This window comes from Echinops telfairi, unplaced genomic scaffold, assembly GCF_000313985.2.
Source record: "Echinops telfairi isolate 266 unplaced genomic scaffold, ASM31398v2 ScPeMD7_655;HRSCAF=1070, whole genome shotgun sequence".
NCBI classification, from domain to species: domain Eukaryota; kingdom Metazoa; phylum Chordata; class Mammalia; order Afrosoricida; family Tenrecidae; genus Echinops; species Echinops telfairi.
In genome coordinates, this window is record NW_022104553.1 from 21,642,841 (window position 1) to 21,656,009 (window position 13,169).

Consider the following 13,169-nt stretch of genomic DNA (forward strand, 5'->3'; position numbering starts at 1 on the left):
TGACTTGTCCACCTTTAGGTAGCGGTCAGCCCACCCACCTCCTGTTTGGGTGGGTGTGGCAGTTACATAATCTCTTGTCAACTTGAGGGAGGTTTGAGTCCAGCCTGTCAATCAGGTCACATCCAATGGTGCCTCTGTGAGTGTGTGGCTTTCTTGAGGATTCTGGGAACTCTGGTTTTCCTCCCTAGAGGTAGGAAATACTCTCTTCGGCTTCACATTCCTGTTGACAAGCTACGTGGAGCCATGCTGATGGCAGCCAGAGCCCTGGTGATGCTTCCGTCACCACTGGACCCACAGGACTTTCCACTCTCCGGCCTGCAATCTTCCTGCATTCGGCATCATTGCATGTGTTGCTTGAGTCTGAAGAGGAATTTATAGATTGTATCGGACATATGGGCTAATATCAGACTGAAGGACTTGCTCTGGACTGTTTTCATTTTGAGATATTATCTTAATATACAATTACTCTTTGATATAAAGTTCTGTCTTACACATATATGTCAATGAATATGTTTATCTAGTGAGATAGTTAAGTTTTATTGTGCCAACCTGGCCGATAAACACATGTGGGGTTAATTGAAGGGTGGAGAGATAAATGGCTCAGTGAGCCTCTCCTTTCTAGTTCTCTTGTCTCTTGCTTTTTGATGGTTGGACCAGGGTGCAGGTACCTTAGCCAGTTCTCTGCCTCAGCTGGCAAGGCTCACTTCCTGGGAGACATCCCTGAGGAGAAGCCAAATGGACTTACCCTGATGCAGCCCTGGGTGCTGGAGCAGCCATGTGGTGACTCCTGCCAGCGCTGAGATGCTTACGCCGCCACTGGACTCATAAGACTTCCTACCCACTGGCCTCTTGCATGCGGCACCATCATGTGTGTTTTGTGAGTTTGAGGACTTTGTAGATCTGTGTCGGACATATGGACTAAGTCGGACTTGTGGCCTTGGGCTGAACGGGGTTGAGATGCTTTCTGAATGTACACTCACCCTCTATATAAAACTCTCTCTCATACATACAGGAGTTGCTGTAGATTTGTTTCCCTGGTCTACCTAGGCTAACCCATCTAGCCAACCCAGCCTTGATGGTGGATGGGGACACAACTTAGTTCTCAAGTAAAAGAACAGTTAGCTACTTCAAAAATCTTTTAATATGAAAAGTTAGAAAACACTTTCTGTGTTGGTGAGCAGCGATGGCAGACCCCTGAGCAGCACCGAGTGGCTCAGGAATGCTGCCAAAGCACCGAGGGGCCTAGCCACGCGGTCCAGGGCTGGAGCAGCTGCTGTGGAAGGCCTCAGTCCAAGGGTAAGTTCAAGTCCACTGGAGAAACTGCCAGGATGCCCTCCTGTGGGGGGGTTGTATGGAGCTAGTGAGCAGGGAGGGGCTCCTATCCAGCCCGTCCCCACCCTAGGAGGTCAGAGACAGGCACCAAGTACCCAGGGGCCCAGAGGGAGAAGGGTGGAGTTCTAGAGAGTGGGACAAAACCCCAGAAAGACAGGGGACAGAGACCAAGAAAGGGGGATTAAGGGGAGGAAGAGACCCAGAGAGAAGTAGGGACAGAGACCCAGAGAGAAAGAGACAGAGATACAGAGAGAGAGGGGGACAGAGACCCATAGAGAAAGAGACAAAGATATATATGGGGGTGGGGGACAGAGACACAGAGAGGCGGTGGCAGTGGGGGTGGGTTATGGAGCAGAGGCTTAGAGACAGACGGACAGAAACTCAGAGAGAGAAAGGACAGAGACAGAAGGCTCTGGCTGTCCGGGCTGCATTCTTATTAGGAGACCCTCCCCACAGACACAGAGTCCATTACAGACAGGGATGGAGGGAGGGAGGCAGGCAGGCAGGGCCAAGCTGAGGTTCAGAGTTAATAACCTGCACCCAGCAGTGCAGAGACGGCAACTGGTCACCGGGGGCAGCACTGAGCTCTGCAGAGGCTGACGTGCTAGAGCCCGAAGCCAAAGCAGGCCAGAGGTTGTGGCAAGTCAGTGCCATCGAATCCATGTTCAAGTGACAGTCGCTGTGTGCGACAGAGTGGCGCCAATCCCTTGAAGCACATCTCTCTCTTTAACCAGAATCTAACTCACTGCCATCAAGCTGATGGCGGTCACTGTGACCCTACAGGGCCGGGCAGAACTGCCCCTGCGTGTTTCTGAGACTGTACCTCTTTATGGCAGTAGAAAGCACGGTCTTTCTCCCGCAAAGCGTTGGGTGGTTTCGAACTGAAGACCTTGCAGTTAGCAGCCCAACGTGTAAAACCCACCAGGGCTGCTGGCGCTCACAATTACAAAAGGCAGGCCTGAGAGCTCTACAAAGGCACCCAACAAGCCCACCCACTCCCCACAGGGCAACTGGGTCAGGAGAGGGGGGCGGGGGCAGGGCTTTGGCAGCTCACCCAGCCCCCGTGGGCCTGGATCCAGGGGGTGAAGCTGTGCACGTGCTCCACGCTGAGTCCTGCCAGGGTGCCGCCCAGCCGAGCCACGCGCCGGCTCAGCTCCATGGCCAGGGCCAGGCGGGCCAGGGGCTCCGGGGAAGGCGGTGGGGGCCCGGGACACGGTGACAGCGGTCGCGCACGGCCGCCATGGGGGCTGGCTTTGCGACTGGAGAACAGCTCAGCCAGGCGGGCGAAGGAATTCAAGGAGAGGCGAGCCAGCTGGCGGCGCAGAGCAGGGTCCAAGGCCAGCTGCGAGGCAAAGAGGAGAAGGGGCAAGGCCCGCCCCCGGGGACGACCCCTTGCCCAAGGCCAGCCAATCAGAGAAGGGGAGGTGTGGCTTTGGAGGCTCTGGCCCAACCTCTCTCACACTGCACTTACTCTCAGTGGCCCGACAGAGCAGGGTAGAACAGCCCCTGTGGGTTCCTGAGACTACAACTCTTTGCAGTAGGAAAGCCTCATCTTTCTCCCCGAGAGTGGCTGGTGGTTTTGAACTGCTGACCTTTAAGATCGCAACACAATGGGTAACCATTATACTACCAGTCTGGTGCTGCCTAGATGCTACCTATTCAACTGAGCCTCCACTCGTCCCATCATCCAATCACCCATCAGCTTCTAACTATTCAACCACGCCTCTACCCAGCCCATCACCCAATCACCAATCAGCTTCTACCTATTCAACCACGCCTCTACCCAGCCCATCACCCAATCACCAACCAGCTTCTATGATGGCTTCTACTCCCAACTATGCCCAGGGAAGTGGTCCATCTCAGCTGTGAAACCACGCCCCTGCGATGCCTCAACAGCCAATCCAGATCTAGCCCCACTTTATGGGGGCGGGTCTAATTTCTAGCCACACCCACCGTGAACCTCCAATCAGAGCCCTGGTCACGCCCCCTACCAATAAACTTAAGGAGCCATGAGAGGAGCACGGTGTCTCCTGTCATGTTATCTGTCTAGGACAGTACGCAAACGTCTGTTCTAGTTGGTTCTCATAAACTGCTTCCTTACTGCAAACGGTATGGAGTTTGTGGGAGCAGCTGCAAACAGTGTTTCCCTGGTAGAAATGTAAACAAACGGTATGGGCCGAGATACGGAACTCACTCTCAAGGCTATGAGAAATTCAAGTGTGTGACTAGCAAACTTATCTGGAACACTGCCAGTATGTAGTACATAAGAATAAAGCACTGCGGGCTGTCAAGGCTGCTGGCAGTTTGTACCGTGTCTGTCTGTGTCTATTTGGTGCTGCAGCCCTGTATTGTCTCTGTGTGTCTGTGTGTCTATTTGAGTTCCATGTTCATTCTCCCTGCTCAAGAAACCACGGCATCAAAACGTAACCACCCAAAGCAAACTCACTGCTATTTAATCAAGTCCAACTCTTTTTTTTCCCCTTTTTTTGGTAAGAGTCCAACTCTTAATGACCCTTGTAGGGCAGTGTAGAACTTTCCGAGACTGTAACTCTTTACAGGAGTAGAAAGCCTCATCTTTCTCTGGAAATGCGGCTGGTTGTTTCAAAATGTTGGCTTTGAGGCAGCAGTCCAATGCATAACGATTATGCTACCAGGGCTCCAGAATCTAGGAAGGCCACTCATTTAAAGCACTTGTCCCACCCTCTTCCCACCAGTCCATTCAATGAAAACAAAGATCTAGCCTCCTAGCCAGTGCCCAGCCATCCCCCTAAATTCCTGTCTCCTTTGGCAAAGGGGTAATGTCCAGCCCCGCCCATTACCTTCTGGTTGATGACTTCTGCTTCCTCCTCCAGCAAGACCACCAGCCTACGCAGCACGGCTTCCTTCTCGGTAGGTGGAGCATCCTCTTGTTCTGTGAAGCAGGTAGAATTCAGTTGCGGGCAGCACCCGGCTACCTTCCTGCTGTGGGCTCTGACCCCAGGCTCCACACAAACAGTGCGATCCCTAGTGTCTCCTGGCTGGTTTTTGGGAGATTACGAGGCCTTTCTTCTGACTCCGTCTTGCTCTATAAAATCTGCTCAGCATCACAGCAGCCCACAAGCTCCCACTGACAGGTGGACAGGGAAGGCACGTGAGGTGGAAGGGCCAGGAATCGAACCTAAGTCTCCCACACGGAAGGCAGGGACTCTACTAATGAACCCCGTCTGCACCCTGACTGGCCACACTCCTGGCCCCATCCCTCTGCAGGGCCCCTCTTGACCTCACCTGGACTGGGAGGTGATCTCAGCTGCTCTTTGACCAACTGCTCCAGCCGCTGGGCCACCAGGGTGTAGAAGTCTGGTGTGGCAGAACCTGGGGTAAAAGTTAGGGGTTAGGGGTGTCCAGGCATAAAAAATTTAAGACTTTTCTTCTCCCAATCACCTTGCCAGGTAGTTACAATTTCCATGCTGGGTTTTGAATATTGATGCAGCACTTGACCCTGAAGAGCATCCCATCCAAGGAAATAAAAAGTCTGGTATTCCCAGAACTACCACCCTAGCCCATGTCTGTTTCAGACATCACCAGCTATTAAATATTGGCCAAGAGACCAATGCTATCACCAGTCCTCAGCCTCATCTAGGAGAAGAAACCTGTTTGACATTCTGAAGTCCAATGCCACCCCATTGCCACTTCTCCTTTGCTCTTGGAGGAAACGGAGGGACCAGGAAGGGAAAGGATGTCCTTAGAGTTGTGTCCCCAGCCAGGGAACAGTGACTGAAAACTAGGTCTCCTATCTCTTTCCTGTGGGTACCGGTGGCTACAAAAGTCCTGGGGGGCAAGGAGGCGTGCATGGATGGAGGAGAGAGGTAAGAACTAAATATCAACTAGCTATAATTAAGGGGAAAAGAAACACCCTCCCCCAGCCAGCGCATGGAATCAACAGATACAAAATCTAGTCGGGAAGACCCAGTCAGGGCAGTATAGCACAGATGAAACATACAACTTTCCTCTAGTTCTTTAATGCTTTTCCCCCTCCCCACTATCATGATCCTGATTCTACCATACAAATCAGGCCAGACCAGAGCATGTACACTGGTACAGATAAGAGCTCCAAACACAGGGAATCCTGACAAATAAACCCCTCGGTACCAATCATGAGAGTAGCCATATCAGGAGTGTAAGGGGAAGGTGGGGAGAGAAAAGGGGAACTGATCACAAGGATCTACATATAACCTCCTCCCAGGGGGATGGACAATAGAAAAGTGAGTGAAGGGAGACAGGAGTTGGTGTAAGACATGAATAGGAATAATTGATACATTATCCAGGGTTCATGAGGGAGGGAGGGAGGGGGAGAAAATGAGCTGGCACCAAGATCTCAAGTAGAAAGAAAATGTTTTGAGAATGACGATGGCAACAACCGTGCTTGACACAATGGATGGATGGATGGATTGTGATAAGTGCTGTAAGAGCCCCCAGTAAAATGATTTTAAAAAAAAAATCGAATTGGATAGGGATGGGCACAGAACAGGATGGTGAGAGTTGGCTTGGGAGACCATATACAGCATCCCTCTGGCTTCTGATTCCATCAGTCCTTTGGGAAGGAAGGCCCCTGGCCCTGCTGGTTTTAAAGGTGATGGAGGAGAAACTGCTTACCAGGTTCTGAAGCATAGCATGGGCGGAGTGGCAGGGAGCAAGGCCGAGGGGACTCAGGGGGCACTGCCCCTCGGCCCAGGGGGCAGGGGAGGCATCGGCGAAGGCGGCTCAAGAAGTCTGTGGGCAGCTCCTGAGTGGGGCTCCTGGGAAGGAGGACCTCAGAGACCGAGTCCACAGGAGCCCTGGAAGCTGTTTCTTCTTCGACGCTTTGAGAGTCACCTCCCTGCAACCTCGGGGACAAAGCCGGTAGAGAGGAGGGAAAGGAGGCAGACTGAGTCCAGGAGCAAGAGTCTGAAAAGGTTCCAACCCAAATGCCAGGCCCCTGAGGGAGGAGTGAAACCTCTCTTACCTGGGTGGAGTGGTCACGGGAGACCCGGCAGCCTCACCCTGCTTGAGGAAGGCTGCAAGGACCCTCATGGTGTCCTCTCGGAGCCCCAGCTCCTCGGCGCCTGCCATGGGGGTACCTGTGAGGGAAGAGGCTCGAGCTAAGTGCTCAGGGTCCAGAGGGGCGAGGAAGCTTGGGGTCCAAACTCTTAAGTGTCTGAATGAGGAGGGGCCCAGGGGCTAGAACTGGTTAATCCCCAAGGCAGGAAGGTGCTGGAGGTCCAGTGCCCAGGGAGAGAAGGGAACTGGGGACCAAGAGTCTGGGAGTCTGGGTGAGGAAGGGGCTGAGGGAGGAGGGGTTGGGGACCCAAACTCTTGGGTCTGGAGAAGGGGAGCTCGGGGGTCAGGCTCCTAGGTCTGAGGGAGAAGGGGCTGATGCTGGGACCTCCGGGGTCTAGGGGTCTGGGGACCCGAACTCCTGGGTCTGAGGTTGGAGGGACTCCAACACCTGGCTTCTGAAAGCCACATTTGCCAAAGTAGTAAATTCAGAGGATGGGGCACTACCAATCCCAGGCGGTTCCCGGGCACGCGTGCCCCGGCGGTTTGCTAGTGTGGGCAGCGCAGCCGGCCGGGAGGGAGGAGGAGTTCCGCGGTGGCTCAGCCTGGACTCACGAGGACGCGGGACGCGCGGGTGTCGGAAAAGCAGGGAGGGCAAGCCGGCCACCGAGTCCTGGTCCCTCCTCGGTCCGGCGGCTCATCCCGGGTGAACACCGGGCTCACCTGGCCCCGGCCCCCACCTCCGCCTCCACTGAACTTGCGCAAACTTTTCAAAGCTTAACTTCCGTGCGCTTGCGCACTGGGCCGGGCGACTACCCGCCCCGGCGTCGAGGGGCGGGGCGCTGCCCGCCGGCAAAATTTTGCTGGTGGGGTTCCCAGCAGGCCCGAGCCCGGAAGGCCTTAAAAGGGCCTGGAGGTGGGGTCTGGGCGGGCGGGACCGCCCCTCGAGTCTGGAAAGGTTGCACGCACCAAGTTTGATCGGGTCGTGATCATGGAGAGGAAAGCCCCGCCGCTTTAGAATTCCGCTGACCGGAAAGAGAGGGGGGCGCACAGTGTAGAGCTCGATCCCAAAGACCGGGGAGACCCCCAGCACTCGGCGACCCTCGACCTAGGTGACGCGGAAGAGCCGGGGCCATCTCAGGGTGAGGGGCAGGAGAAGGCGGGGGAGGAGGGGTGGGTGTCTGCCCTGAGAGTGGCAGCAGGGCGAAGAGGGGGGGCTCTTGTTGGAAGTCCGTCTCCAGAGAGGTCTACCCTGGGGTGTCCAAAGAGGCCGGTGAGGATTGTGCACGGACAGTGGATACGGGTGCATGGGGGGTCTTCAGTGGGTGGGGGGCACTATCGCAGGGGTCTGCTGGAGATAGACGTCTGCATTTAGTCACCTGCCCACTCCCTGCCATCCGATCTATTCCGACTCATGGCAAGGCTTTCCAGACGGGAGCAGCCCGCCTGTTTTCCGCAGCTCTGCGGCGCGGCTGCGAGCCTTGAACCCCCGACAGAGGAGTTAGCAGCCCGAAGCTTGCCACCAGGGAGTAGCATCTGACATAACTAGGGCGGGTGGTGGGACCCAGCCTGGACGTTGGGGTGGGGTGGGGGGTGGGCGTGTGCTTCACAGTGGGAGAATGAACTCCCCTGGTAGAGTTTAGGGAGCAGAGGGTCGGCTGCACTGAAGACCTAGGGCGCGGGGTGGGGCGGGGCGGAACTGTCAAGGAATATGGGGGGGGGTCCTCGCTGCGTTGAAGAGAGGATGGGAGGAGGACGGGTCTCTGTAGGGTCCCGAGGCGCCCGGAGGAGGCAGGCTTGCACGCCAGGAGGAACCCGCGGGGGTGGGCCTGGAGAGGGAGGCGCGGGTGGATGGAGGGGGTGGGGGGTCGCGCCCAGAAACTGCCTGACCCTCTGCCCGCAGGCCGGAGCATGGGGACCCAGAAGCCGCGGATTCTGCCTTGGCTCATTTCGCAGCTGGACTCCGGGCAGATGGAGGGCGTGGCCTGGGTGGACGCGAGCCGCCAGCGTTTCCGTATCCCCTGGAAGCACCGCCTGCGCCAGGACACGCAGCAGGAGGACTTCCGCATATTCCAAGTGCGGAGGGCCGGGGCGCGGGAAAGCCCGAGCGGAGCGCCGGCGGGCGGGGGCGGGGCCTGGCGGGGCGGGGCGGGCTCCCATAGGGCAGGGCCCTCCGGGTGGGCGGGGTCAGTCCGACCGGTGATCGGAGTGCAGGGAGGATGCTGCCCTTGGAAGAGAGGAACCAGCGAGTTTGGCTCGTGAAGGTGGGGCTACGAGAGGGGGTGGGAGTGGGCGGAGCTGTGCCGATGGAGAGGCTGGTGGGCTGGATGCGGGCAGGTCCGGGAGCCGGTTCTGGGAGCAGGTCTTGCGACTTCGGAAGAGAGGTTCAAGCACCCCAAAGTGGGGTTGCCAGGCGCGAGGTTGCCCAGGGCAGGTGGTCGTGGGTTCGAAAGCAAACGCCTTTGAACGCTGTGGGGAAGATCTAGGACCACGCAGAACCCCACAGTTCAGGGGGTCAGGGGTGGAGGCTTGTGGGGTTAGCCTTGCTGCAAGGGGAGGGTAAGTGTTAGGTCCCCATGGGCGAGACCCCAGTCTTCTCCCCTCCTACGCCTAGGCCTGGGCTGAGGTCAGCGGCGCCTACAATCCCGAGAAAGATAAGCCAGACCCCCCTACCTGGAAGCGGAACTTCCGGTCAGCCCTGAACCGGAAGGAGGTGTTGCATGTAGCCGAGGACCACAGCAAGGACCCAGTGGACCCACACAAGATCTACGAGTTTGTAACATCAGGTGCGCGAGCAGCAGGCCTTGGCATGGAGACTGGGATTTAGGGGGGTCCGGCACCCCTATTTGGCTCATCTTTCGTTTTGACAGTAGATCGGGACTTTCCTGAACCGGACACCCTTCCGAGCACCCATGACGGGGGCAGTGCTTCTTGTAGCCAGGTAAGAATCACCCCTCTCTCCTAACCTTCCAGTGGGCACACTGTTCCTGTGTGGCCCACCCTCTCCCTTGCTCCCAATTCCCTCCCCTCTCCTCTTCCCCATCCCTACCAAGTGGTTCGCCAGTCTCAGGAGGAAAGTCAGATTCCCTCCAAGGTCCTCACTGCACCTTGCCGGGACTTTGAAAAGTTTTCCTGCTTGGCAGGGAAATTAACCCCACTACCACAAGGTCAGCAGTTCCAATCCACCTGCCGCTTGCTCCTCCTGGAGAAGAGGAGGCTGTCTGTTCGCCTAGAGTTCAATCTTAGAAATGCATGTGGCCACTTTGCCCGTCCTCTAGACCAGTGGTTCTCAACCTTCCTAATGCCTCCACCCTTTCATACAGTTCCTCATGTGGTGGTGACCCCCAACCATAAAATTATTTTTGTTGCTCCTTCATCACTGTCATTTTGCTACTGTTATGAATTGTCATGTAAATATCGGATATGCAGGATCTATTTTCATTGTTACAAATTGAACATAGTGATTCATTACAAAACTATATGTACCAGTAATTATATATCATGAAATAGTTGTGTTTTCCGATGGGCTTAGGCGACCCCTGTGAAAGAGTCCTTCAACCCCCAAAGGGTTGACCACCCCCAGGGTTGAGAACCACTACTTTAGAGCCTCTGTGGAGTGACCCTGGATTTTTGAGGGCACCCAGTGTGCTTATGCATTTGGGCTGCTGACCACAGAAGGTGTGGTTCAAGCCCACCTGCCGACTTCTTCTGGAAGACCCCATTGGGATGGAGGAGCAGGAGGGCTATACCCTCCGTGGTGTGGGTTCGCCAGTCTTGTGATGAGCAGCCGATTGCTTGACCCCGTGCCCCCATGGCCACTGCAGTGCCTGGGCAAGTGAGCGGCTGTCTCCTCCATCTGAGAGGGCGCCCTGGAGGCCCCAAGTTGCTGGGCCAGGGGTAGCCCTTGGTCACATGGTGGCCTCTTTTCTTCTCCAGGATGACATCCTGGAGGACTTACTGGATAGCATGGTGCTGGCCCCAATCCCAGACGGGGGTCCCCCAAGCCTCGCCGTGGCCCCTGAGGACCCCTTTCAGCTCTTGCTCAGCCCTACTGTGGACCCTTCTGTGCCCTGCAGGGGCTTGGTCCCCCAGGAAAACCCCCTGAAGCAGCTGCTGGTCCCTGAGGATGGTGGGTGCAGGGGGATGGATGAGTAGGTGGTGAGGAGGCCAGAGTGGGGGTCCCCGCTGGGCCCTCTTCCACTGGCTAAACCGTCTCTCCTCTGCTCAGACTGGGAATTCGAGGTGACCGTCTTCTACCGGGGCCGTCAAGTCTTCCAACAGGCAGCCTTCTGCCCCGGGGGTCTGCGGCTGGTAGGCTCCGAAGTGGCAGAGAGGGCCCTGCCTGGGCGGCAGATGCTGCTGCCCAACCCCGGGCAAGTCCTAGCAGACATGATGGCAGTGGACTACGTGAGGCGTGTGCTGGGGTCACTGGGGTCAGGGCTCATGCTGTGGCGGGCGGGGCAGCGGCTCTGGGCCCGGAGGCTGGGCCACAGCAGCGTCTTCTGGACGGTCAGCGAGGAGCTGCTCCCCGAGGGCACACACAACGAGGTCCCCAAGGACGTGGGAGGCGTCGTGTTTGACCTGGGACCCTTTGTGGCAGGTAAGCGGGCCAGGGGGTCCCTAGTAGTTTGGGATCTGATGATGGCTCTGTCTACCTTGGGTCCTGGGCCCATGTCCTTTCTGCCCGCTGACTCTGAGCCGAGCCCAGTGCAGATAGTGCCGTTGTCCATACTGCGGTCTGATGGCCACACATGCCCGCCAAGGGCCGGTACGGTCAAGTAATAACTCTGCGAGGTCCCCCGTGGCCCAGTGACTAAGCATGCGGCTATTAACCAAGAGGGTGGCGGTTCGAACCTGCCAGCCGCTCTCCAGGAGGAAAATGAGGCAGTCAGCTGGGATTAAAAAGGCAGTTAGCTTGGAAATCCCTGGGCACAGTCCTGCCTGCCCTGCAGAGTGGCCAGGAGTCAGAATCCACTGGACTAGGCGGTGGTGGGTGGTGGTGGTAAGGGGCCTGGTTTTGGGTGAGTGAATACAAGAGGCACCAGTGGTAAAGTGCTCAGGCCGGTGGCTCACACCCACCAGCAGCTCCGAGGAAGAAAGAGGTGGAAACTGACAGGTGCAGTGCTTCCGCCTGCAGGGTCGGAAGCCGACTGGCACAGGCCTAAGGGCTTGGGGGCAGGTGACACCCAACACCTCCTTCTCTGGGACCACTGATCATCTGCAGGAAGCGGAACTCCTTCTGGAGTGGGGTGGTGGGGCTTGGCCTGGTGCAGGGAGGGCGACAAGGGTCGCCTATGTGTGTGCCAGGGCTATGGGGATTTTGCTGGAAGCAAGTGTCCCCAGGTTGTGGCGTCAGAGCTGTGAAGGGCCCTGGGTTGAGGAGCTGGGAGGTGGTGAACTCTAAGTGGGAATCCTCCCTGACGCCCCCTCCCCACTCCCAGATCTGATTGCCTTCATTGAGGGAAGCACACGCTCACCCCGCTACACCCTGTGGTTCTGCATTGGGCAGCAGTGGCCCCAGCATGTGTCGTGGACCAAGAGGCTGGTGATGGTCAAGGTTGCCTGGGTCTCCTGAGGCTGAGGGGTGGGACTGAGGGGGGTGGGACAGGGGAAGAACATGCTCAGACAGGACCCACCCCCCACCAAGCCCCTCAGGTAGGTGGCCAGATTTTAACATTGGTAAAGCGGGACACCATTGATAAAACGCATATCCTGGCAAAATAGCCACATGGCAGCTCAAAACCGTATACCCTAGCTTGTCCGGCATTCTTTCCAAAAATTGGGACTTTTTAAAAAACGCCACGGGACATGTGAAAAATTGTTAAAAATCGGGACTGTCCCGCCAAAACCTTACCCTCTGAGAAATGACAACTTCCACAAGTTCCAGTTCTCGTAGGGCGTCCCTTAAGTGACCTTGCTCGCCTGGACAATAGGTTCCTTCTGACCACTGGCCCCTTAGCCCTGGGGGCTTCTGGGAGCCTGTCTCTTAGAAACCGGTTGTAGCCCCCCTGTTGGTCCAACTATAACTCCCTGCAGCCCCAGGCCTGATGCTGCGCCATCCAGACACCGCAGAGAGGACAGCTGGGAATTGTAGTCTGGGGCTGGCAGGGCAGTGGGGTTTGCCCTTAACTCAGGCATTCTCCTGCCTCCTGCAGGTAGTTCCCACTTGCCTCCGGGCTCTGTTGGACATGGCCCGGGAGGGGGGCGCCTCCTCCCTGGAGACCGTGGACCTGCACATCTCCAACAGCCCCTTGCTCTCCCTCACCTCCGACCAGTACAAGGCCTACCTGCAGGACCTGGTTGAGGACATGGAGTTCCAGGTCGCGGGGGAGGCCTGACCTCCATTGAAACACCCTGCTGCAGGGCCACAGTGCCCGACTCCCAATAATAAACTGGTTTCCATGACAGCTGGCATTGTGGGGACCTCAGTATTTATTCACACTTCTCACTCGAAGCCCTCCCAGTGGCTGGCTTCCCAGTGACCTGGTATGGAGGCAAAGGTCACTTGGACCGGCACAGGGGTCAGGAGGTCACGACAGGCTGGCTGCTCTGGGAACGGTCTGCATGGTTACCCAGGGGCAGGTCTCCCGCCTCACTTGGACCTTGGGGAGCACCCTAACTGCGTCCCAGTCATGCTGCGAGACCCCAGCAAGTCCCCTTGGCCCGGGCTCCAGCCCTGCCTGGCCTGGTGGCCCTTATAGTCTCCATGCAGGGTAGCAGTGAGGTCCTCCCATCCACAGGGCTGCTCCTGAGAAGCCGACCTGCCCCGGGGCAATGAGCCCCCTTCTGTGGCAGCAAATGTGACCCTCAAGACTCGACTCTAC

At 57.0% G+C, this 13,169-nt stretch overlaps 2 protein-coding genes across 5 annotated transcripts; one reads left to right on the forward strand and one right to left on the reverse strand.

The window, feature by feature from the left end:
* Positions 1 to 1,123: 1,123 nt before the first annotated feature.
* On the reverse strand, positions 1,124 to 7,076 carry BCL2L12 (BCL2 like 12). Its single transcript, XM_045292851.1, has 7 exons — positions 6,961 to 7,076; positions 6,314 to 6,428; positions 5,965 to 6,194; positions 4,597 to 4,683; positions 4,152 to 4,243; positions 2,387 to 2,674; positions 1,124 to 1,336 (listed from the first exon to the last, which is right to left on the reverse strand). Exons 2-7 carry the CDS (start codon positions 6,418 to 6,420, stop codon positions 1,286 to 1,288), a joined length of 855 nt encoding a protein of 284 aa, XP_045148786.1. The 5' UTR covers positions 6,421 to 6,428; positions 6,961 to 7,076; the 3' UTR covers positions 1,124 to 1,285.
* A 220-nt stretch (positions 7,077 to 7,296) lies between these two features.
* Positions 7,297 to 12,752, forward strand: IRF3 (interferon regulatory factor 3). Of its 4 annotated transcripts, none has more exons than XM_004710439.2 (8): positions 7,297 to 7,487; positions 8,249 to 8,421; positions 8,960 to 9,131; positions 9,216 to 9,286; positions 10,282 to 10,474; positions 10,574 to 10,945; positions 11,787 to 11,902; positions 12,501 to 12,752. In XM_004710439.2, the coding sequence occupies exons 2-8, from the start codon at positions 8,257 to 8,259 to the stop codon at positions 12,681 to 12,683; spliced, it is 1,272 nt and encodes a 423-aa protein (XP_004710496.1). In that variant the 5' UTR covers positions 7,297 to 7,487; positions 8,249 to 8,256; the 3' UTR covers positions 12,684 to 12,752. The 4 variants fall into 4 exon arrangements, with proteins under 4 accessions (XP_004710496.1, XP_045148703.1, XP_045148702.1 ...); XM_045292768.1 differs by having other exon boundaries at positions 9,219 to 9,286; XM_045292767.1 differs by having other exon boundaries at positions 7,297 to 7,457.
* The last annotated feature ends 417 nt before the right edge of the window (positions 12,753 to 13,169 follow it).

What these genes read in the sequence shown, in the direction of transcription:
- BCL2L12 (XM_045292851.1), bottom strand. Translation starts at nt 6,420, where the DNA reads ATGGCAGGCGCCGAGGAGCTGGGGCTCCGAGAGGACACCATGAGGGTC. An exon ending in CCCGTGACCACTCCACCCAG is followed by an intron (nt 6,195 to 6,313) that starts GTAAGAGAGGTT and finishes TTTGTCCCCGAG; the next exon opens with GTTGCAGGGAGGTGACTCTC. An exon ending in CAGAAGTCATCAACCAGAAG is followed by an intron (nt 2,675 to 4,151) that starts GTAATGGGCGGG and finishes TTTGCCTCGCAG; the next exon opens with CTGGCCTTGGACCCTGCTCT.
- IRF3 (XM_004710439.2), top strand. Translation starts at nt 8,257, where the DNA reads ATGGGGACCCAGAAGCCGCGGATTCTGCCTTGGCTCATTTCGCAGCTG. An exon ending in CCTGGGACCCTTTGTGGCAG is followed by an intron (nt 10,946 to 11,786) that starts GTAAGCGGGCCA and finishes CCCCACTCCCAG; the next exon opens with ATCTGATTGCCTTCATTGAG. An exon ending in AGAGGCTGGTGATGGTCAAG is followed by an intron (nt 11,903 to 12,500) that starts GTTGCCTGGGTC and finishes TGCCTCCTGCAG; the next exon opens with GTAGTTCCCACTTGCCTCCG.